We start from the raw sequence: 23,156 nt of genomic DNA, 5'->3' as shown, positions 1-23,156 counted from the left end.
GAAATAAGAGTGAAACAACAATAAATTAATTAATCTCCAGCAAGTGGTGTCCTGGGTTATGGATGAGCACAAAATATAGCTTTTAGATGGAAGAGAGAAAAAACTCAATGCTTGTTTGCACTTCTAGCTGAAAATAAATAATGAAAAAAAAAGAACAATCTATCTAGACTTTGATATTGTCTTATAAAAGATCAATAACCTTTGTTTTTTATATTCTTTTATCTCTGAATATCAATATTTGTACAAATAAGTTGAAAAATTCAATCAAAAACAAAATTGGAAACTTATATAAAGATAAACATTGTTTATGAAATATTTGAGATATTGAAAAGATATGTTTCAATCCTTGAAATAATTCGCTAATACAATGACTCTTAGATACTTGTATAAATGAAATTAATCACCTCATTTTTTCATAGAGATGATACTATTATACCATTTTAGATAAGTATTAGTTCCTAAGATATAATAAAATGTCATTTCCAGCTTTCAGATAAGATATTGTTATATCTTCTCTTAATTGCTGATCAAAAAGTAAAAACCTTTTCAAGGTTAGCATACCTCGAGTTTAACTCAAAAAAAGGTGGCCTAGTACATGAGGCTCTCACTATTATGGGTTTAGAGAAGATTAGATGTACACAACTTTACCTCTACGTTTATAAAAGCTATTTTCATATTTTGGATCCATAACACTTACGCCAAAATGGAGCCATCACATTGTTGTGCTAAGGCTCGCCCTCTATCTTGAGCCTAGCTTACCTTTCACACAATCAGACTAATTTAAAGGTTAATAGATACAAATATAAAACATGATTAAAATTTTTTTAATAACATTACATTGGAAATTTCTAGAAGAAGTGTTTCATAAGTTAAGCTATTGTATTATCGATTGATAATTTTATGCATCGAATAGTCTAACTCAAGTTATTGATGCTAATTGGTGAGATTTGGCAAAATACTTTAAGCATATAGAGATCTCCAAAATAAGTGGCCCTCTTTCTTCTAATCTACTACTTACAATCCCTCTTATTAATCGACATCACGCATTATTTAAAAGCTAAGTGTTAAGTTTGACCCTCACACTCAAGCATGTCGTTGACATCATTCTTCTTCCAAGCAATGGTGTTTCTTTCTAACCATGCATATAAAAAAAGAGAAAATATTCATGTGTTGAGTCTATTTAAATTATTTTATTCAATAGATAGATGCATTAACTCAACTAAATAACAACATTCCAAATTGCTCTATCTCCTTCTCCGCATGTGTTGTGAACATCTTTCATCCTCGCCACTGACTTACACACCCCACTGCATGACCAATCAAATGATGCCACACAAACATTTCCAGTTTGCATTTTCCACTCGCAATCTGACATGTATAATATATGTCATACAAATTATGAGAATCAAATGATTGTCCAATGAAAGGAAATGTAATGAAATTTTAATGCATGTTTGTCAAACTAAATAAATATTTTTCAATAATAAAATTTGTTACTGGGGGAATTCAAATTTTTTGATGAGTAATTTGATGCCATATCTTTACATGGCCAGACTATATAGGCATATCATCATCTCAAATAAGCTACTTTTTTTTCTTATTTTTTGATAATAAAGTGACAGATTTATCTTTTCCTATCATGATGGAAAAAATAAAACCAATTAAAAATGAATTTGTCTATGTCGAATAAAAAAGATGAATAGAAGGTTAAAATAGAAATATAAATGTCTTAATAGCTCATAATTAACATGGTTAAGTTCGATAACTAATTAATATAATTATGTTATATAAAAATGGTGTTTAAATTATAAAGGGAAAATATTTTTTATGTGAGCTACTAATAAGGTTAATACATGTAATATAACCTTCCAAATTGTAGTACATTATTGTTGCCATATTTTCACAATTTTGTCATGATTACATTTCTTTTCATTTCTTTTAGTACTTAACACTTATATTTTGGAAAAAAAATCAAATCCAAACCCAAAACTCAAAAATACTTGTTTGATATACCTGGTGGTGTTCCACAACACATCATTCGATCATCAATATGCTCGACTTCTAACCCAATCAACCACGAGCCTAGAGAAACATCTTCATTGGCATATCTATGCAGTATTGGCCTATAAATTTAAAATAATTAGTAACACATGCTAAAAAACATAATCTTGTATATAAATCTAAGCTTTACATAACCGATCTAGTTGTTCTTTTCTACTATAAATTTTTACGGAAGTGCATGATCAATTATACCTTCCTTATGAATGATTAAAATATTTGATATATATTTTTTTTAAAAAAAACATGCTGCATTATTTCTCAATATGAAAAACATGAGCATCAAAAAATATGTAAGTACTTCAAATGCACAAGGTTAAGATGAATGTAGCTTTAAATTGATAAATATTAAAAGTTTTATGTATTGGATGAATGGGTGGATGGTAGTAGTTTCACACAAAGAGCTAGGGGGATAGACTTTGACCTCTGCTAGAATGACTCGAAGAATAGCTTTGCAGTCTCATAATAAAGAGTCGTTGTTAGGTTAGATTTTTGTAGTCTTGAGAGAAATAAGCTTTTCAAGCTTAGGCTTTAGCCCATCAGCTACATATAATGTGAAAGACTTCATGCAAGGTTGACAAGGTGGAGAAGGGGTTAAGGTTATTGAAATTTTCATGATGCTCTTTGTATTCACTACTATGTAATCCAAGTCTTTAGATGGTGGTCAATTTTATATCTCATCTTATATTTTCCTCATCTAATTATTCATTTTTGTCAAATGGATTATATTACTAGAAAAACAAGTCTACTCTTTGATAATAAGAGCACCAGTATATCAACCAATTAATTTGTTTATTCTTGCTTGCTTTTACAGTGTTTTAATAGTAACTTGGGGTTGAAATCCTTTCTGGGAGAAGCACTGATTTGATTTAATTAACCTTTATGCTTGAGAAAGTGCAATCTTGTTAGCACGCAGTAGCTCAAGGTTATAAATTTGACTGAATCTAATCAAAGCTGACAAAGAATTACTGGAAGTTATTGTCAACTCTGATACAGAAACTAGAAACTATATGAACCAATGAAGGAGTTCCCTGTTGTGGAGCTGTTAGTATGGACTTCAGAATAAAAGAGGGTGTTGACCGTCATTGCAAGTCCAACACCAATGGCAAGTTATTCTTTCTGCCATCGCCAGACTACTCAGATTATGATTGTTTTGAGTCCTTAATAGTACAGGATTTGTACATGTTACTCGAGTTAAAGTTTTGAGCCTTTGACCCTTCACTTTTCTCATGAAAAAAAGGGCTACAACAAGAACTTTAGGCATTGAGAAGGAGTCTATGTTGCCATATTTCCTATTCTAAATAGGATATAGTTATTCAAGTGGGATGGATTACTTAATATTTAGTCATGAAGTGACCCAGTGTCTTGGAGAGAAACTCCTGAGCTCAGTGCTGAAGCCTGAGTTGTGTTGTTCTTCAATTACATCCTGAACTATTTGAAGGAGTGGAATGCTCGTAGCACTTTAATTCAGTAAGAAGGATATTTGAGGTTTCCTGGATCCAAAACTCTAATTAAAGGATCAATTCTTCCACTGATATTTTGCTTTGCCCAATATGATAAATGAGACGATTATAGGAATTCTCTTATTTGAATCTAATATTTGAACCTAACAAGGGTATGTCGAGTTGCTTGTTTGATCTTACACATCTAATTAATGAAAACAGCAAAACTGAAAGGTAGAATCATTAATATCATTTTGTTAAAAGTACTAATGAAGTATGCGTGCTTACGCGTTTGTGGAGATATATGCAGCAAGATCTTTAGAGATGGCATAAATTTGCCCAGTGGCATGTCTAAAGTACTTATTTCTCTCTTCTCCAAATTTCCAGAATTCCGGTTCATGGTATTTCACTCCTCTGCAAATAAAAGATTAAGATAATCTGCCAAGAGAATATGATCACTTTTTATGTCTGTGTTGATGGATCCTATTTACTTACTTCTGCGAAAGAACTGGTCCAGACTTCATGCAGCCAATGTAAATTCTTGGTTTAGATCTATAACGAGTAAGCGTGGTCACCAGCATCCCTGCAATATTAGATGACAATTTATTGAGAGATATTGATACAAAGGAAGATGAGTCATAGTATCTCTTATATTGACAGGCCCAATGATAGATGGAGGCCATGGGTTTCAGACTGCAAAGGCAGAGTGCTGTTAAGGAGTTCTGCTTCAAATTTATTTTTTTCTCCTTTTGCAGATTAGTCTTAGTCTTAATTGCCACATTGCATTTATGGAAGCAGGATTATAATTCTTAGCTTGGAAACATTTCTTTCAAATGAATAAATAAATAAATTTCAATAGTGCAGCACATATTGGCTCCATAGTTTGTCCTTTATTTTCCCTGTGCCAAGCTAAGCTTGATCTGTTTCGGCCTTCTGATATCTTAGTAGGTTAGGATGGGCCCTAGACTTCAGGTCTAACTATGGCTGAAAATTCAGGGGTTTAGAGTAGAGCTGAGGAAGGATGGCCTGTATTCATCTAGTCAATATGAATACTTTGCCTTCTATACACTATCACTAGTAAAGTAGGAAAATTCAGGAGATTTGATCTATATCCTTACTAGGTTATTACATCTTTCTCTTGTATTACTTTTTTTACTACTGTATTCTTTCAGGTCTTTAATTCTTCCATGGAGAACTCAACTATCTTCCATGCTCGCAAATTTTACACCGAAATAGTGCATAAAAATAGCAAGAAGGATGATAGAAAAGGCTCACCAAGATTAACATGCACATCGTCATCAACCTTGACATAGAAATCAGCATCCCATTTGGATACCACTGTGGAAAAGTACACCCTGGTCTTGGATGAGAGCTCATGGTACCCTTCCACATGCTCAAGCCTAAGGAAGTCTTTTGTCTCAGCTTCTTCTGCATCAATTGCACGGTCGAGAACTCCACCTTGTGCCGCACTGCGACCGATCACAAATCGTATAACAATCCCCTTTTCTTCTAGTCTCTTAAGCTTAGACCCTATAAAAAGAGTTGCAGAGATGGCCTCATCATCTTTATATGCATGTTAGATGAAGGGATTGCACCATAACAACAAATCATGTTGGTGCAAGTTTAAAAAAAAGGATCACTTAATTTACTTTCCTTCTTAAAAAATTATAGGAGGTTAGGAGCAATGAGGACCTCTTGGCATCCAGGTTTCTCGAATCGAATCACGCCTCCTCTTGGAGCTGAATGCAGTGTTGATTCCTATCACAACAAATGCCTTCTGAAGTCCCTTGTTAGACCTCATGGTGACTCCTCCAGATGAAGCCTGGCCTCCATTTTGGTTCGTTCGAGCTACTGCTAGTTCCATCTCCAATGAAGAGATCGATTTGTCCAGGGACCTAAAAGAAGAAGAAAAAAAAAGAGAGGTGCATAAGCTTAGATGAACATGTAGCTAGCTATAAAGAAGAGCTTAAACTTACTGAATTGCTTGATGAGTCTTTGAGACTTCTCCTATGACATCCTTTGTACTGCCCTCACCAAGCCTCTATAAGTATATATATGTTGGAGTAATTTAATTATCATAACTCATGATTTTTTACAACAAAAACTATTGCTAACACTTTCAATACATTGGAATGCTAGAAAACATACATGCTTATGCTCGCAATCGTGTGCTATGAGAGAGATTTTTGACTCTCGAGTGGTGGAAGTTCTTTGCTCTGTAGTCTCCAATGGCATGACCCCTATTCGATTGCTGAAGAGCAAGCCCATGAAGAAGCTTGCCATGCAGAGCACAACTATTGCCTTTCCAGGCAATGGTCTTCTCCTTGGCTTCTTCTCAGACTGCGGCGACCTTTCGCTGGCTGCCTTCATGAATCCACTCATCAAAAACATTTAAATCCAAATGTTTTGATCAAGAAATGAAGGCAAGGTAGAAGAGCACGGTCTTGGTTGAGCCTTGGAGCAACAACATGGCTTTAAAAAGGGATTCATAGCATCATATCTAGGTCTGTGGCTATAATGTTGTGAGAAGCATGAAAGAGATTGTTGGAAGACTGCAGACTACAATAGAAAATGTGACAACATTAGAAATTACTGAAAATTCTGAAGATTTTGGAGGAGAAATATATGGAAAATGACAGTGTTAGGGTTGATCATCCATCCTCAGTGCAACATTGAGACAACAAGAGCCTAGCTCAACCATTCCAATGCTGCAATGATTCAGTTTGCAAGGCGCTTCATGTGAACTTGTCTCATGCTTTATGTGTGAGATGAGGCGAGGGAGAGTGTGAGTTGCAAGGGACTTGATGCCAGATATCAATCACCATGCATGAATAATAAGCTGCGTAAATTCGGCAGTTTTGCAGGAATGCTTATAAAAAAAAAAAAAAAAATCCCGAAATCATTTTCCTCGAAAGACAATTCTCCAATTCATGACTGCTTCGTTGGCAAAGTTCCATCGATGGTTCACAAACCATAAAATAATGTATTAATTTCAGTATTTATGAATTGTCAAGATTGATTTAATTCATATGAAATATTTATTTAATTGTTTCTCTTCTTCTCTCCATTTTTTTATATTTGTGGGCATTTATCTATATATACATATTATTTATTTTAATACTTTCCATACTTGGATCTTTTTATTTTCTAACATTCATTAATCCATATGGATGTTGGCTGAACCTTCAGCATACCTTATGAGCTTAAATGTTTGTTCTCCATGTCAAACCACCCTCAGATTCCAAGGGAAATGGGTTGCAGTCATGAAGTGCTAGCTTTCCTCAACAAAAAAGTTTGGTACATTAATTGGGTATTGCTAGTGTAGGAAAGTGAAGGCTAAGATGTCATTTTCTAGGGTTTTGAATGTAAATGGTTGCTGTTAAACATTACTATTTGTCTCATTCAGAGCTTAGACTTTATAGAAGCACAAGTTAAAGGATGTCTCCGAGTAGTAAATAGGAGATATGTATGGAAGCACAAGTTAAAGGATGTCTCCGAGTAGTAAATAGGAGATATGTCATTAAAGCCAAAGCTTGAAATTGATCCAGGCTAAAAAATTGCAGTAACTTGTCCTTCGTAATTAGAAATAGGAGGCTGAAGTATCAATGTGGGCTTTGATTTGAAATATGAAGGTTGGAGAGGAACTTAGTGATTTTATTTCTCTGTTTCATAATATTCGGTATATCTCAAGAGTTATATATACTCGTGTACAGACTTACTCCAAAAAAAAATAATATAGGCTGATCTAGAATCATGCTAACAAATGAAAATAATACTCGCTGATATAAGTGATCTCTAAAATTACTCTAATAAAATCATACTAACAAAGAAAAATAATACCGACCGATACAAGATCACGCTAATAAAGAAAAATAATACTGACGATACAGGATTATGCTAACAAAGAAAAATAATATGGGTTGATACAGGTTGCTACATGATCCTTAAAGTTATGCTAACATCTAACATGTATGAATATATCATCATCTCTATTTTTTGGACTCTTCTTGGTAACTGCACCTCATTATGCATTCTCTTTGATCATTAAATCGGGGTTTCACACCAAGAAGGTCGGAGGGGAACTTGAATCAAACAACGAATTGTTACCAAAGGTACCGTTAAGTTATAGATTGCTAAATTTTCTATGAAATGCTTTGAAATACTATGACAAGTGATCGGTTTTAGTTAATGCTCAAAAACTATCAAATATCATCTAAGAAACATTTCATGTGCTTGGACAACACTGCATCTTCCCTATAGGATGACTATACTTGCATAAAATTGGTGTATACTTGAATCCATGGATATCTAGGAGCTCAAGTGTTCAATAACGTCCAATCAAACACTGGGCTTTCTTAGCATTGCCTTAATGACTGAGATTGATAGGGCTAGAATCAGTTATCAGATATTGCACAAAAATCTCACCATTAAACTTACGGATGTGGAATTTATTGAGGGTGACAATGGGTTGTACGTCTAGAGGATTTTGTGGCCTTTCAGGCCTGCAGGGCTGGAATTAAGCTTCATTTCGAGGCCTTGGTTTTGGTCCAACAACGCTTGGTGCTAGGTCTATGCGGTTGTGCTTTATGAGCTCTTTCCTAGAGCTTATGCAATAGGTAATCACCTTTTGGAAAGATATTGGATTGAAGGTACGGGAATTTGTGCAGATGTATATTTAGTCCTATATTGATTATGCAGTGGGTAAATTTTGGATACTTATATAGGGCCAAGGAATCTAAAATAATATGTATGAACTAGCCTTTTTTGATGAGATCTTGAGTTGTGAGAAAACCGATCTGGCCCATAGCCTATATGGACTAGAGGACACAGGCCTATGGAGCTCATCGTGGGCCAGTCGTGGTGTTTATAATTAGATTTCAATGGATTTGAACCCTTAGCCTGCGAAGATGCCAAGACTTGAACAGAAAGACGGGACGAGTATATAAAGATTTGTCTAGTTCCACATCGGCTATGTATTGGAAAGATCTTGGATATTTATCTAGGATGACGGAGTCATGAATTGTGACAGAGGGATTGGTCTTGGGTCGCTCTGCTAAATTAAAAATAAATTTGAAGCAAACTAAAGAGAATTTCACGCGGTTTCACTTTGGATATAAGAAAAATCAGGATATTTCATATTTTAAACTACTATTTATGATTTTGTTTTTGCAATGTTGAATGTTCGATTGCCTGGTGAAATTTCAAAAAAATCCTAAGATTACGGAATTAAATTTTGTTTATCTTTATTGTTTTAAAAAATTTCAATTCTCTTGTTAGCAACCAAAGGTCTCTTAAAATTCAACTTTTAATTAAAGATCAAATTTATTAAAAATTATGATTTTAATTCTATAGTTTCTATATGCAACTTATTAACTATTTGTTGCGTGTACATGAGGAGAAATAGCACAAATTTGGACAAATAATTTTTCTGTTGTCTACCCATGTTGCAGAAAATTCTTGCAGCCTGGACCTTAAAGATAAAATAAGTTAGAGTTCGTGGCCCATGTAGACTAGAAGAGGCTGCAGCATGAAGCCCATTTAAACTAATTATGAGCTGATCATAGTATTTGTAATTGAATTTATAGTACTTGCAATTTAGATCCTAAGGCTGGCGAGGATGCCATAACTTAGATGCAGAAAATATATGAGGACTCATGCAGGCATATATTTAGCCTCACATCGGATATATATGCACCGGCCGGTAAGACTTTGATACTAATACAAGGTGAAGGAAGCTAAAGAAGCTTTTCTAGGCGAGGTGAGGTCTTTGGTTGCGACAACTCAAAAGTCAAACTTATTTCTTCATTTAGCAAGCGAATAAGCTGATATTCTTAGAATCCCAATGAAAGCAGGATTTGTGCTTCCCTCAAGCCCAGTATTAAATAATGACATGGAACTCCAACAAAAAATCTCTCATTATTATGAAGCTCCCTGGGCCTGATATTAGAAATATTAGCCATCAAACTTTAGTTTGGGCATTACGATCCTTGCCACTAAAGGCAAGGGGTGGGGGTTGCAAACGGAAAACACGCACTTTGGGTGCCAAATGAAACTTTCGTGAGCAAGTCCAGCCCTGCCAACGGTCATTACCATGCAAGTAGGTATCATGGTTGGCAAGTCCATATCAATGATGTTGCTGTAGGAGATACGAAGGGTCAAAAAATCTTGTGAGCACCAAAAAAAACTTTTGAAGCTAATAAATTCCCAATTATTTGCAGCACCGATGGAAAGAATAGAAATATCCCTGATATTACACACGCTATGGATAAGGGCTCTCCATGCCCAAGAAGTACCTTTAGGATTGCGACCATTCCAAGGTTGAATACCTCCCTATTATACCACTGGACTTTAGCCCGGATAGCACCAGGTCCACCTTCAAAGGGTGGTAATAGGATGGGGCGGGAATAAGGATAGAATGAAAGATTGGGATTGGGATTATTAACCCCTGAAAAAGTTTAAAAACAAAAAGTTTAAAAAGAGAGGCGAAAAGGATGACACTGGGCACTTTTGAGAATGTTCATCTGCACCGGATCCCATCAGAACTCTGCAGTTAAGCATGCTTGGGCGAGAGTAGTACTTCATCCAAAAAAAAAAAAATTGTCACAGCCTATTATAGCCACTTTGGCCCACCTGGGTACAATAGCAAGTTAGCCCAAGGCCTTAGGCCAATGATACAGTTTTAGTCCATTTAATGATAAAAAAATCATTATGACCGTCGCCTTTTTCCTAAATAAAATGCCTAATAGACTTGGAAAAATCATTTTAAATACGATTATGAATCCAACTAGCAGCCAGCCCAATCATTAGGAGTCGAATTCATGATGAAATTCACCAAGGTAATCTGATCAGGTTGAGATAAGAAATTACATTTCCTAGTAGCCTGATTTGTCCATAGTTCCAATTTTCCAAGAGAATTTATGGATATGGTAGCTTTTCTTTGAGATTAAGTTCATCAGAAATCAGTCTCTTAAGTCTAGAAAAAGATCGTTGTGTGCATGATTGAAACCAGGTTCATTGAGTTCTAGACTCTAATGAACTAGGCAACTTGACAAGTTGGCGAGATGAGCTTCATGTTCTTGTGCTTGGATTTATGATATTTTGGCGCTCGATCAATGACTGGAATTTACTAAAGTTCTTGTTACGGTTGCAAGAATGAACCAATAGTTGTTACTTGGATGGAGAGCATCCTCCATCTTATTATCATAAAAGATGATGTTTTAAGCAAAAGAAGATCTACAGAGGCCAAAGGGATCTCGAAATCCAAATATTATAACTACCTAGACAATCATTCTATAGATAGGAGTTTAGAGGAAAAGGACCTCCTAAATCTCTTTCTGTGTGTGTGTGTGTGTGAATGAGGATTTTATGGCCTGATATAAGTTGTCAACTCTTCTCATAATAATTTAAGTTTTTGGGCTTTAATGGTAACTGAAAATGCTATCAGGATGAGAGATAATGGGTTCAAAACTCAATTCAGGCCATTTTTATCTATTAATCTTTTTTCTCTCCTTTTTTTTTTTATAAAAAAAATGACTCGTTCTTGGTTGTAACATTCTTGACTTGTTTTTATCTCGGGTCATTCTTGACCCGTTCATGCTTTCACGTGCATGGTTAAGGCTGTATGTGAGAGAGGGGTATCGAGACCTGATTCGATATTGTTAACTCCTTTCCTAATAGCTTAAGCTTTTGCAGTCTAATGCTAAGTTAACAAGGAAAACCCTGGATCTCGTCTCACATTAAATCTCAAAATATGTGAGACTTAGAGAAGGTATCAATGTTTTCGTCCCTTGAAGTATTCCTGCAACTACTGCAATAAGAAATTCGTTCACTTACAACCATTGGATGAGCACCAGAACGGCCATAAGCATAATCCAGGAAGGCAAAGTCAACATGCAGTGAGAGTGTCACAGATGCTCAAGAGTAAAGGACATGGCTCTAGCTGCTTCAATTGGTGAGAGTAATCTAAGTATGGTTTGGTTGTCCTCTTGCTTTTATACGAATAAAAAAAAAAGGTGATAGATCTTTGATGACAGTAACAGTGAAAGAGAAAAGAGGGGGAAAAGTAGTGCACTGAATCTTGCTACGACAATTAGACCAAACCTCCTTTTCTACTTTTTACAATGCAGTATCAGTCCAGAGATCCTTGGAATCAAAACAAATCCAAGACCTTCAGGCCTTAAAAGGTCTTCTCCGTGACAGTCAATTATTAAAGAAACAAAAGAAAACAAGAGTCAGCAGTCCACCATCGCACTAATTAAGTTGGGTCCAAACCTAACAGAGGCACCTCCATGCCTACTACTACTTCTTCTTCTTCTTTTCCTATTCCTTTTTAACCCTCTTTGCTACATGGACGAGGTCAATAAATATTGGGTTATGCCATTTCACAAGAGTATATCTTTAGGTTCCACAAGCTTTGAGGAGCTGAAGCTGTGGAACTCTTCTTCACCATATGTCTCATTTTGAGGACCAGGGGCTAAAGATGGCTTATAAGAATACCATCTAGACCAGTAGAGATAGTTAAAAAAATTAAGGATGCTAAGCGCCGCGAGGAGCCAATAGAAAAGGTCCAGCCTATCCATGTTTAGGTTATTGTCACTGAGCCAGCCATTCCCATGAGGTCCTGAGGTGACCTTGTTCACCAGTGAGACTAGGAGAGAGCTCAAGAAGAACCCAAATGAGTAGGAGCAGTAAGTCATGGCTGTTAGAAAGGATTGCATCCCTGCCAAGGTCGACTGCTTGTAGAAAAACTCAATCAGGCCCACAGCTGTGAACATCTCTGAGAGACCAAATATGAGGAACTGTGGAGCAATCCAGAAGATGGAAAGCTGCTTGCTCGAACCGACAGCCAGCTCCCTCCTCTTGTTTTCCACCAATGCAGCTGACACCATCGAAAAGGTCACCGTGAAGAGGCCTATGCCGATGCGCTGGAGGGGAGAGATGCCGGAGTCCCTGGAGGTTATCTTGCGAGCGAGAGGGACGAAGACCATCTCATAGATCGGCACTAGGATGATGAGAATGAGGTATGGGATGGATTGGAGCGAAGCCGGGGGAATATGGAATGATTTGGTAAGCCGGGTATCCATTGAGCTTCCTTGCTGGACTGAGAAGGTCTGCAGTTGAGCAAGGACTGTGTTGAAGATAATGGTGCATGCAAATATAGGGATCACTGAGAGTATTATCTTCACTTGCTCTACTTGGGCCATGGTGCATAGCTTCCACGGGCTCTCCGTTCTATTAGAACCATCTTGGATTCGGATGCATGCCTTGTCCAAGAACCTGAAATTATGTTATGACATCCACAAAAAAAAAAGACTTCAGTCTTCGATCAGATGAAGTTTAGAACTCAAATGAGCTATGGAACCCTTACAACTATGTGATGAAGCTTTTACCTACATAGACTTTTAAAATTACTGCCCTTTTGTTTCGAAGGGGCAATAATTAGGGAAGTTCATGATTTCATGTAGCTGGAAACAAACTCGGAAATAAGAGCATGACCGCATGTATACTAACCTGAATTTCTCGGTGTGGATAAGGTTGGTGGCATTGGAGGAGATCTCGAGGCCTGGAATGAGTATGCGGTCCCTAGCATTGTTTATGCTTCGACGAGGCAATTCGGTATAATTAGATGGGCAAACTTGCTTTCTCTTGGTAATAGCAGCTACTAAAACCTGCCAAAGTGATAAGAATTTGAGCAAATCTGAATCTGCGACACCAACATAAGCTAGGAATACTAAGAACACCCGCAAGTCCATCTCCTGATCAGTTCCTAAGAACATAGCATAACGGTGTATACTAATGCATACTCATGAGAGCACATGAATGTAGCTCAAAGCTCAATTTAGTCAATGGATTTTGGTCTGTTTAGTGTCAGAGCACCAAGATGGCATGAAATAAGAAAGGCAGCTTTAACCATCAGAGAGGATGACCGCTAATCAAAAGTTACTCCTCCCCGATGTTCAAAAAAAAAACAGAGAAATCCAAGAAACCATTCATGAACTTTTAAAATTACAACAGGCCTGTGCCACTAGCAATAGCTTAAAAGATATCCACAACCAGTATGTCAACAATCATAAACAAAGATGCAAATGGGAAACTTCATTGAAGTACAAACTTCGAAACAATTTATCAACAGCACTAGATTTGCGCGAGATTACCTGAATAGACCATATCAATAAGTAGAAAGAGCATCAGAATAATATCATTGTAATCCTAGAACCAGAAGCAAAATGTTTCGGGTAAATTAATCCTAGTGATAACATAAATAACCACCGACTTAATCCCTCGATCGGTCCATCGTGTATGCCCTCATCAACATGGAACAAAAAATAATAAATAAACAAAATAAAACAACATTAAACAAAATAGAAAGTAGGCAGCACAACTTCGTAAAAAGGAAATATTCTGTGTGCTAATCTATTGAAGACTGAACATACGGTCTTCTCCATTACCTTCAAGGAATTAAACAAGGAAGAACTTCTTTCTATTAGGAAAATAGAATATGCTGAGAAAAAATAAATGCTTGAGAATCATGACAAACAAGGATGTAAGTGCCTGCAATTCATCCCATCTCAAATTTAACCACAAACATCTGCTGAATTTGGCAAACCGAAATAAGGGAGCAGAATGGAGTGTATGGGGTCTTACTCTTGCAATTGGGGTGAAGATGCTGCCCTTAGGGGGCTTGTTCCTATAGTAGAAAATACCACAAATCAAGCTAGTTAGCCCCATCACCATAGTAGCTGCTGATACACCAAAACCAACAGCCATCCCTGACTGTGTCTGGACCCAGATGATAACCGTGAGAGCGATGAGTTCACCGACGCAGAAGCTGAAGTAGGCAGCATTGAAGTATGTGGAAAGCTTCTTGGACTGATCAGGATCATCCTTCCTGAATTGGTCAGCACCATGGGAGATCATGTTGGGCTTGAGGCACCCACTCCCTAAGGCCACCAAGTAGAGAGCAATAAAGAATATAGTGGCCTTAAAACCTTTGGCTTCTGAGCAGCGTTCTCCTTCAGATGTCATGCTGCATGGTGGAGGCCTTAGCTGAGGAAGGTTTGCTTGGACTGACAATAGTATGAAACCCTGATATAAAGTAGCACAACGACCTACCATGTAAGAAGAACAATCTCATCCTTTATTATTACCATTCTTCTTTTTTTCTTCTTTTTTTCATTCACAATCATTCGTATCGACAAATCCTTTATCTTTTGCAGTCATTTTAATGGATGGGTGGGAGGATTTCACTATCCCTGAACAATTATGAACATATACAATTCCAAACAAGAGAAAGTGGTCGAGCCTACTTTGTTCAACTCTCTAGGTGAAGATATCGTTGTTAATTGTTGTACTAACTTACGCTCTATGAAAAGTAGACATAACCTTTCTAGATTAAATTCCATAACGGTATTCTTGTTTTTTCTTTGATTTATCTAAATAATTACTGAATAGTTCCTCTTGAGCAATACATGACTAGCTGAATATATAATTTTATAGTTGAAATCTGAGGGATAAGCACTGTAGGAGTAGGAGAACACTTAACTGAGAGCTCCACAAACCCAAATATCAAGATAGTCCAGAAGCTCCCAAGGTAAGAATCCGAGAGGAATCCACCAAGCAGAGACAGGAGGAAAACAGTCCCAATGAAGTTGGTCACTATATTTGCTGATTTCGAGAGAGGAAAGTGCATCTCATTGAAGACATATGTTATGAGGTTGTTCCCAACTGCAGCAATTGCCATGATTTCAAGTGCTTGAAGGCCTAAACAAGAAAGATAGAAGGACCACTTTCACCATCAATCACTCGATATGCTTAGGAGAACCCAAAATAAACTTCATACACAAACGCAACAACTGAACCTTTTAAACCCCTTTGGGTCAGAGAGACATCCAGTCAGCTCGACTTATGATTTGTTTAAGAAAAAAAATAGCAGGATATATAAAAAGAAAATAAGCAACAGCAAGGGAGGTCTAAAGCATTCACTATGGTTAGATAAAAGATGTAGTATAGAAGCCAAAATCAAAGCATGATATCAAGGAAGCTTCACTTTCTCGGCATCATTTTCACCATGAAACACATGAACAAAACAAAGATCAAAAGAAATCCAAGTACCCAATTACAGGCTGGGGTCATCACAAAATTTCATCCTCCAGCTAGAAGGACATCCTGTAGAGGCATCTTTGTCTAAAATTTAACTATTGTACCACCAATCGTTACAAAAAAAAAAAAAAATCAGAAATCAAGAAGAAGAGAAGGTAAGAAAAACATGAACAAGTAATAGGGTCATTTGGTAATCTCTTATATCAACCATAACAATATGTGAAACTATCTGATCCTACTACAAACTAAACCAGCTCAATTGCAAAACCACTAGGCACTAGCTACTAGACTAGGAGCTAGATCGAAACCATTTCTCATAAGGTAAAGGAAATATTCATCAGTGGGTCTTTCAGGAGTTCAATTATGAAGCAATCATAGTTCTCAAAAAAAAAAAAAAAGAAGCTACCATGGGTGATATTATTAAATTTAAACCGCAGACAGGAAAGCATGAAGATAGAGAGACCTAAAACAAATGCAGCAGCTTTCATGCCCCCATGCTTGTCGGGCTTGCAGGTTCTGCCCCTCCAATCGAGGGATACCTCCGCAAGCAGGAATTCCCCTTTCATATTCTGCCTTGCCTGGACATCCATAAAGCTACTCTAAAACAGTATCTCCTACCACTCTCTCAATATTCCTATTTAGGTGAGTATCTCCTGGGGAGCTAAATTCACTGCACAATGGTAGCTCGCACCCCAATACTTATAATGGCAGAGAGAGAGAGAATGGTGGTCCGGAGTCACTTTTTGGCCAGAAGAATGATGCGCTTGAAGGAGATCACAGGATAGTGCAGGTCACTAGAGCTCCGTTCAGGGTGGAGACGGAGAGCAACAGAAAGCTACCATAGAAATTCTTGGAAGTGGACAGCTTATTAAAATCTTTTGTTATTTCACATTGAGATGAGCATTCATGAATAAGTAATCATACTAAATGGTGTAAGTGGCATCGGAAACAGAAAGTTGGCATTCCACACAAAGCCAGTATACATCTTCTCATACATGCAGTCAACCCAAAGTCATGTAAACGACACCGTACGTATTTATGCATAAATCTACAACATGACAAACGACTACAGGGTGAACGTCTCCGTCTCTTATGCTGACCTTTGTGGTTTATATATTGTTGTGTACTTGCATGTACGTTAGTGCGTACGTTGACATGCACATCGTCCAATAAATTTTCAAAGAAAAATTTAAGGTACTTAATGTATTGTTATACTGGGAATGCCTTTCGCAACTGGATTCTCTCTCCCTTCCCTTCTCTTCCCTCCCTCTACTGTTTTGTTTATTTATACATTAAAATTTTTGGCGATGATCACGGTATATTGTGAGCTGGTGGGTGAATCAAGTGGCTGTCCATCTCCTCAAGAAACTGCATCACCATAAGAGTAACAAGTGGAAGATGATGTCGAGAAGCTATGCACATAGACCTGCCTGTATTAGAAAGCAAGTTGTTAGGCCTAACTTGAAAATTTCAAACGTACACCCTTTTTTTTTTTTTGATGATAAAGGAAGCCGGTAAAGCAGCCGCCTAACTTTTATAATAAAGAGTTACAGAAAAAAAAAGAAGCTACAGTAGCTAACGAAGATTTAGATTAGGGCAAGACAATGTAATAGAAACGAAACAGTTGTAAAGCAAAAAAAAAAATTCTAAAAAAATAAATAATGCAACTTCAGTTCGACAAAAAACTAGCTTGCTGTCCTACATTAAGTTATCTTTTTGCTCAAGTACCAGCAATGTCCAGCTTTATTTATCAAGATAGATAATTTCTTTATTTTGTGTCAGATTGTTGCGTACTCGTTAAGCAACTTTGTGTTCTAGAAGTTGGACCAAAAAGAGAATAGCTGTAAATTTTTTGCAGCAATGAACCTTATAGAAGATTGTTTATTCATAATAATTCTGATATTTCTTCCTTTCCAACACGACCATAAAATAGCACCAATGAGCATTATAACTACTGACTGTGCAACTTTGGAAAAATTCTTCTTTCCTCAATCCAAACATAGCCTTTCAAAAGTTCCGTAGCACACCAACTAAAAAACAAAACCCTCTCCAAAAAATTGCACTCCAAGAATAAATGGTCCACAAATTGCACTTTATTTAAAACGTACACCTATTTTAAATTAAGAATAATCATCTTTTGTGGTCTCCTTCTTTTTGAGACCTGAAGCAGTGAACCAGTTAGAAGGGACTTCACGCTTCCCCTTGCATGCGACACTACTCAAAACTATTACATGTATAACGTTAGAAATATCATCCTGTGCACCCTCGCCAATCAAGTAGCTTCACAAATCCTAGACTTCTTGCTCTGAGTAGGCTCGGTCCAATTTCCAACATGCTGCGCATGCTTTAAAGGATGGGAACGGCATTACTTGCTTGTGAACAACTACAGCTTGAGGTAGTTTATGTTGAACTTTGTCATCCGAACAAAAAATAAATTCGAACATATTGTGCAGTAGTGTCAAGGAAAAGGAGACTGTGTATTAACTAGCATGTTTTTCCGTTGGTTTCTTTGGGGTCACAAACTCAGATGACTTCTTTTGATTTGATTACACATATCTGACAAGTACAAACAGACATTGAGACAAATGATGGCATTCATTTCACTTCTTTCCATCACACTGCCTTGGGTTTGAAGTAGGTGCCATGTTCTTTGCCATTTGTTCACCCTCGCCTATGTCTGCTACCCCTGTTTATTTATATGATCCATGGACGAAGCCTGTGCATTGCCTGATAGATACAGCATGGAATTGCAGCTCGTGTTCTCTGTACGTGCCCCTCCAGACTTGTATCAACGTTGATCTCTCATCAGTGTTTTAACTTTTTTTTGAGAAAAGCTATCTGTATTGCTTGGTCCCATCTTAAATCCTTTCTTGATGTGGCTGGCCTTCAAGCCCTTAACTATTTGGATGGAAAGGAGATAAGAGTAGAAACAAGAACTAATTTATGGAGGAGTGGGACAAATTGGCCATTGTCATTTTCGGGATGATCTGTAAAGTGAGAAACCGGATAATCTTAGAGCTTCTCAGATATCCTTTATGATCAAGGAAACGAAGTTCTTCTCCATATATATCTTCAGACATTCGCCTGGATTTCTTTTGGCCTATCAACTTTTTTCCTTGTAACCATGCATGGAATTTTGGTTGAACAGGATGTGCTCCCTTGTTGCTTTATTGCAACAACCATCCTTTAATTAGACGAATGCCTTTGGAGCTGGCTACCTTTTAACATACAGACATGTTCCATATGACTTCAGCCCATCTCGTAGGAAATATTTAGGCATTGGAAGTCTGGATGCCACTAAGTATTGACCAAAATCAAAACACATGGTACTCCTTTACCGACGTGCATGATGGCCCCTCTATGACTAATTCTATGGTTTAGAAGGCCTTTTCCATGCGACCACTTTCACTGTATTTCAAGTTCCAACCATGTAGCCTATTCCACAGTCGTTTTATGACCACATTTTCTGCCAACTACCTCATTCACAGGCTGCTATCTTTGCAACTCTGAACTTGCTATGAAATACACCGAAATGCCTATGCACTGGGGTGCTAACATTTGCACACAAGATGACTTGGATTCACAGTTCGGCTACTCAGTGCACCAAATGGTTGGCACTCCTGCGCCCTCTAGACTTTGTCCAGGTTGCATCCAATTGAAGCTGCATCTGATATAAGACTACTAGCTAGGTCGAACCTAATTTATGCATATGATCAGTGTGTGGGTGTGCACGCTTGGCTGCATCTTTTCGCATTTTTCTGAATTGTTGGTGCTAATGCTATGTGTATTTGAATGAACTTGAAGACATTCCATCCTCTTAAGCCATTTTTCACGACTCTCGATCCTAAGAGAAGTTTTGTCGACATTCTCCAATCCTAAGGGCAGATCTCCTTTAGGGTTGGAAAGTCTAAGGAGACACCGATCATCCCTCCTCCACTCGCAATGGAAAGCAATCTTGGAAGAACAATAACAAACAACCGACCAACAGCACTTTACAAAACCCCTCTTGCCTTTCCATCGTCACCCAAGGGTTAAAAACCAATAAAAGTCATTCAGTCATCGGGCACCTCAAAATGGTTGCAGCACAGACTCGTGCTAATTTATTCCTTCTCCCACAGCCACTGGGTACTAATGGCTTTTGTGCTATAAAATAACTCCCCCCTTGGAGAGCCTGCCCTCAGGAAGATTTAATTCTTGTCAGTGATGCTTCACAAAGCAAGCTTGGTGACCAGATATACTTCCACTTTGAGTAGGCATAGGCATGCAATAAGCAATTGCCATGGTTGTAAGAAGACAATTCTAGTCAATAAGTTTGTATATATGCTTTGATTCGCCTTTTCTGAGTACTTAGCTCGCACGCTTTGGTCAATGATCTTAATCAATTTGGATGCTCGGCTCCACAACCAGTACTAAGACCCCATCGAAGTCATTAGATTTCTTTCTTAATTCGACATTTGAAAATTTTGTACTGGTTACATCTAAGAATGAAAAGAAAACCGGTGTGATTGTAAATCCTCTAGCTCCAAAGCCCAAAACACTTGCAGGCACCATTAATCGTCAAAGAGCTGATGATTCGACATGATTCTATATGTCTCGTTTTCTCTGTCAACTTTTGTTGGTTTCATATGGCATTCCATAAAGGAGGGGGATCATGTGTCGTTTGCGAATGTTTAGGAGTGTACTGAGGAAGAGAGGGCCAATAGAGGGAAGAGTGCAGCCATACCACACCTTTTGGTGGTCCTGAGATCATGTGTCGTTCCTTGGAAGCGAACGCATGGCCAGTGTCTCCACATAAATGGTGGCAGACAGCAAGGTAAGAAACTAATGTGTCGACTGATTCATGTGGATTTTGGCCCCTACTTCTTTTCCTGCCAATGTGGTGCAACTAGGGATGTAAGACATCATAGGATATGAGAGAGAGAAAGAGAGGCTTCGCAGTTCTTGGGAAATTACTACACTAATTAATGTACCTATACTAGAATAGGAACACAAAACACATGGGGTATGTGTGAAGAAAAAAAATTCCAAAAATCAAATAAGAATAAAATTCTTGTTAATAGCTAAGTCAGTCGATCTCATAACTTTATAAGAAATAAATTCTAGATAATTAATTACTGGGTGTATATTATCTGGATATGTAGTGTGTACTAATAAAAAATATGTTCTAAAAACTGTATATCGATTTATTTGAAAATACGTATTAGATCAATGCCCGATGTGTATCAGGTAAGTTTGTAACATATATCAAAAAATCGACAAGTGTCTATCACCAGCCATGTAATGTGTATTCATGAATACGATATCATAGACACTATGTATTAATTTGCTTGAAAGTATGCATTGAGTTACTAGATGACTAATTTGTTAAGTGTGTATCATTTGACTTTGTACCGTATATTGGTGAATATCATTGTTCTAGAAATTATGTATCGATTTACCTAAATATATGTATTGACTTACTAAATAACTAATTTGCTTTTATGTATTACTTGATCATATAGTATGTACTGCAATTTTCTTTCTTTTTTCTTTTGTTAATCACGAAATTGGCGACTCCGTTAGTAAAAAGAATCTATGACTTTTGAGGGTTTTTTTTAAGATGTGCACTAAAAAAATTATTGCAAAATAGAAAGTCCACCTTATATTTTTTTTTCTTTGGTGTCTGTCCCATATAATTTTTATTCCTGGAATAGTAGATGGTGGGCGTTCCAACGTTGGAACGATAATTCACATAGCTCATCATAACTAGTACAGTTTTTCAAAATCCTAAAAACTAGAAGGCATACCTTTAAGGCAGGTGCTCCTGGAGTGAAACTTAGGACGGCATAGGAGAGAATCTCCTATGCAAGGTGGGTGCTCGAGACTAGGAGTATCATCCTAGAGGAAGACTCAATAGAGATTTGAGCGGATTCTATAGGAGGGGGTGTGGGAGACGACTCATTCGTTTCTAGTCAACATCTGGAGGCTATTGGAAGAGTGTGCTGCATTTCAAGTTGTACATGTCTACCAGAAGGCGAACAGAGTTGCAGATTAGGTCACCTCCTTTGCTGCTCACCATTCTGGTGAGATTCTTTGGACCCGCCATGTATCTGTTCTTCCACCACTAGGGTGTATCCTTTCTCTAGACTCTTATGGCAGTGCTCATGCGAAGCTAGCGTGAGCAACCAATGTACCGAAAAAAAAAAAAAAAAAAAACTAAAAGGATCATGATTTTGTGATTTTTCTGGATAAGGTTGGATAGCTCTTAATCCTTGGCCACACTAGATCATTTCGTGGAGTGATAATTTGGTCTCTATGTTTGGACCAAGATCTTTACCATATAACTTGGGTAAATTATATTATATAAAATGCTAACTCCTCTAAGAGACAACAATCATCTTTTTTCGGGCATACATTATCTCAAGTGGCATACTGTTTGGGGCAAGGGAAAAAAAAGTACACAAGAATCCTCACATACTGTTTGGGGCAAGGGAAAAAGGAATCTTCTGGAGATTGTTCTTTCTCTGAGACCGGGAGAGGCGCCAACCCTACTCCACTTGGGAAGTTTTAGGCTCCTAGGCAGGCGGACTTAAAAGCTCGCAAAACCGGAAGTTTGCTAATTGCGCGTTAACGCAAGGAGGACCGACACCACTGAGAATGGACTCAACTTCTCTATCCAGCGGTAATGGTAAATAGCACCCAAGCAAGTTCTCAGTATGCGTTTGCAATATTATGGGCAAGAGTGAGGACTCAATGAGTTATCCAGATTGTGCTTTACTGCAGGAATAATGCCCTTGGACACAGGTTAGATGTTTTGGACATTTAAAAATCATGAAAGAGAATGAGAAAGAAAAAAATAAGAAAGATGATCAGGACGCAACGCAAGTCAAGTGATGTACAATCTTTGTCCCGTATTTTTCAGGAGAAAGGATAAAGCGGCTAAGCATATGGATCAACACAGAGTCGTGGATGTTTTCTCCTCACAACTTGATATCGACGAGAGGCACAGAGAAAAGGACATTTTCTAAGCGACATAGTGTCAGCTCATGGTGGTGTTCAAGTATCTAAAATTGGTTGATGATATCCATCAGACCTTGTCAAATGCATACAGTATTAGCCGCCATCATCCCCTTCTACCATCAATGAGCCAACTCCAAACAATATTGCGTTATTTGGCTTCTTTATCTGTTACATCTTAAAGTAGCCGGCATGGATCATAGGATATCCATAGACATCGACAATTAGACACTAAAGATGTCAATGAAGCAATATCCACGTAGGACTACAACTACGGCACACAGATATGCATTGAATGAAGCCACAAAGAAGCACTCAAGCAACTTTATCTATAGCTTAAGAACACCTTTTTTATCCACCCTTCACTGTCTCAGTAAAGCCAGAGACTAGCAACGGCCACGGAGGCGACGAAAAAGTGGCCCTTTGTACGGCAAGCTCTTTCGGAGCAGGAATTAGAAGTGTCTCACTATTTCATCAGCAACAACAATAATTAGAGTACTGCAGTACTCATGCCCTTATGACCATCGCTATTACCTGCGCCACTAAACAACATACCAACAA

At 37.5% G+C, this 23,156-nt stretch overlaps 3 protein-coding genes across 5 annotated transcripts in view; all 3 read right to left on the bottom strand.

Annotated features, from left to right (window-relative positions):
- Window positions 1–941: 941 nt before the first annotated feature.
- LOC103716629 (putative beta-1,3-galactosyltransferase 8) lies at window positions 942–6,014 on the bottom strand. Its single transcript, XM_026808286.4, has 8 exons — window positions 5,649–6,014; window positions 5,477–5,541; window positions 5,193–5,395; window positions 4,776–5,030; window positions 3,996–4,083; window positions 3,789–3,914; window positions 2,014–2,123; window positions 942–1,368 (listed from the first exon to the last, which is right to left on the bottom strand). The coding sequence occupies exons 1-8, from the start codon at window positions 5,889–5,891 to the stop codon at window positions 1,220–1,222; spliced, it is 1,239 nt and encodes a 412-aa protein (XP_026664087.2). The 5' UTR covers window positions 5,892–6,014; the 3' UTR covers window positions 942–1,219.
- A 5,540-nt stretch (window positions 6,015–11,554) lies between these two features.
- LOC103716637 (protein NRT1/ PTR FAMILY 4.3) lies at window positions 11,555–16,377 on the bottom strand. Its single transcript, XM_026808280.4, has 5 exons — window positions 16,063–16,377; window positions 15,043–15,260; window positions 14,145–14,585; window positions 13,011–13,168; window positions 11,555–12,776 (listed from the first exon to the last, which is right to left on the bottom strand). The coding sequence occupies exons 1-5, from the start codon at window positions 16,187–16,189 to the stop codon at window positions 11,882–11,884; spliced, it is 1,839 nt and encodes a 612-aa protein (XP_026664081.4). The 5' UTR covers window positions 16,190–16,377; the 3' UTR covers window positions 11,555–11,881.
- Window positions 16,378–22,721: 6,344 nt separating this feature from the next.
- Window positions 22,722–23,156, bottom strand: part of MAD1 (mitotic checkpoint family protein) — a 33,061-nt gene continuing 32,626 nt past the window's right edge. For all 3 annotated transcript variants that reach the window (XR_016399079.1, XR_016399080.1, XM_089928644.1), the window contains one exon: window positions 22,722–23,137. The gene's annotated coding sequence lies outside the window, so the exon portion shown is untranslated. The remainder of the gene's footprint in view (window positions 23,138–23,156) is intronic.

Source organism: Phoenix dactylifera, chromosome 2 (assembly GCF_051530095.1).
Source record: "Phoenix dactylifera cultivar Ajwa chromosome 2, Ajwa_hap1_PhDact_Kaust_v1.1, whole genome shotgun sequence".
In the NCBI taxonomy this organism is placed as follows: Eukaryota; Viridiplantae; Streptophyta; class Magnoliopsida; order Arecales; family Arecaceae; genus Phoenix; species Phoenix dactylifera.
Note: the sequence above shows the minus strand (reverse complement) of the source record. Positions and strands in the feature narration are given on the sequence as shown.

Excerpts from the sequence above, each read along its gene's own strand:
- LOC103716629 (XM_026808286.4), bottom strand. The coding sequence starts at position 5,891 with ATGTTTTTGATGAGTGGATTCATGAAGGCAGCCAGCGAAAGGTCGCCG. Across the intron at positions 3,915-3,995 it reads GGACCAGTTCTTTCGCAGAA|AGGAGTGAAATACCATGAAC; the intron begins GTAAGTAAATAG and ends TTTTATTTGCAG. Across the intron at positions 1,369-2,013 it reads GTGTTGTGGAACACCACCAG|ATTGCGAGTGGAAAATGCAA; the intron begins GTATATCAAACA and ends TATACATGTCAG.
- LOC103716637 (XM_026808280.4), bottom strand. The coding sequence starts at position 16,189 with ATGGATGTCCAGGCAAGGCAGAATATGAAAGGGGAATTCCTGCTTGCG. Across the intron at positions 13,169-14,144 it reads TCTTCACCCCAATTGCAAGA|GTTTTAGTAGCTGCTATTAC; the intron begins GTAAGACCCCAT and ends TCACTTTGGCAG. Across the intron at positions 12,777-13,010 it reads ATCCACACCGAGAAATTCAG|GTTCTTGGACAAGGCATGCA; the intron begins GTTAGTATACAT and ends ACATAATTTCAG.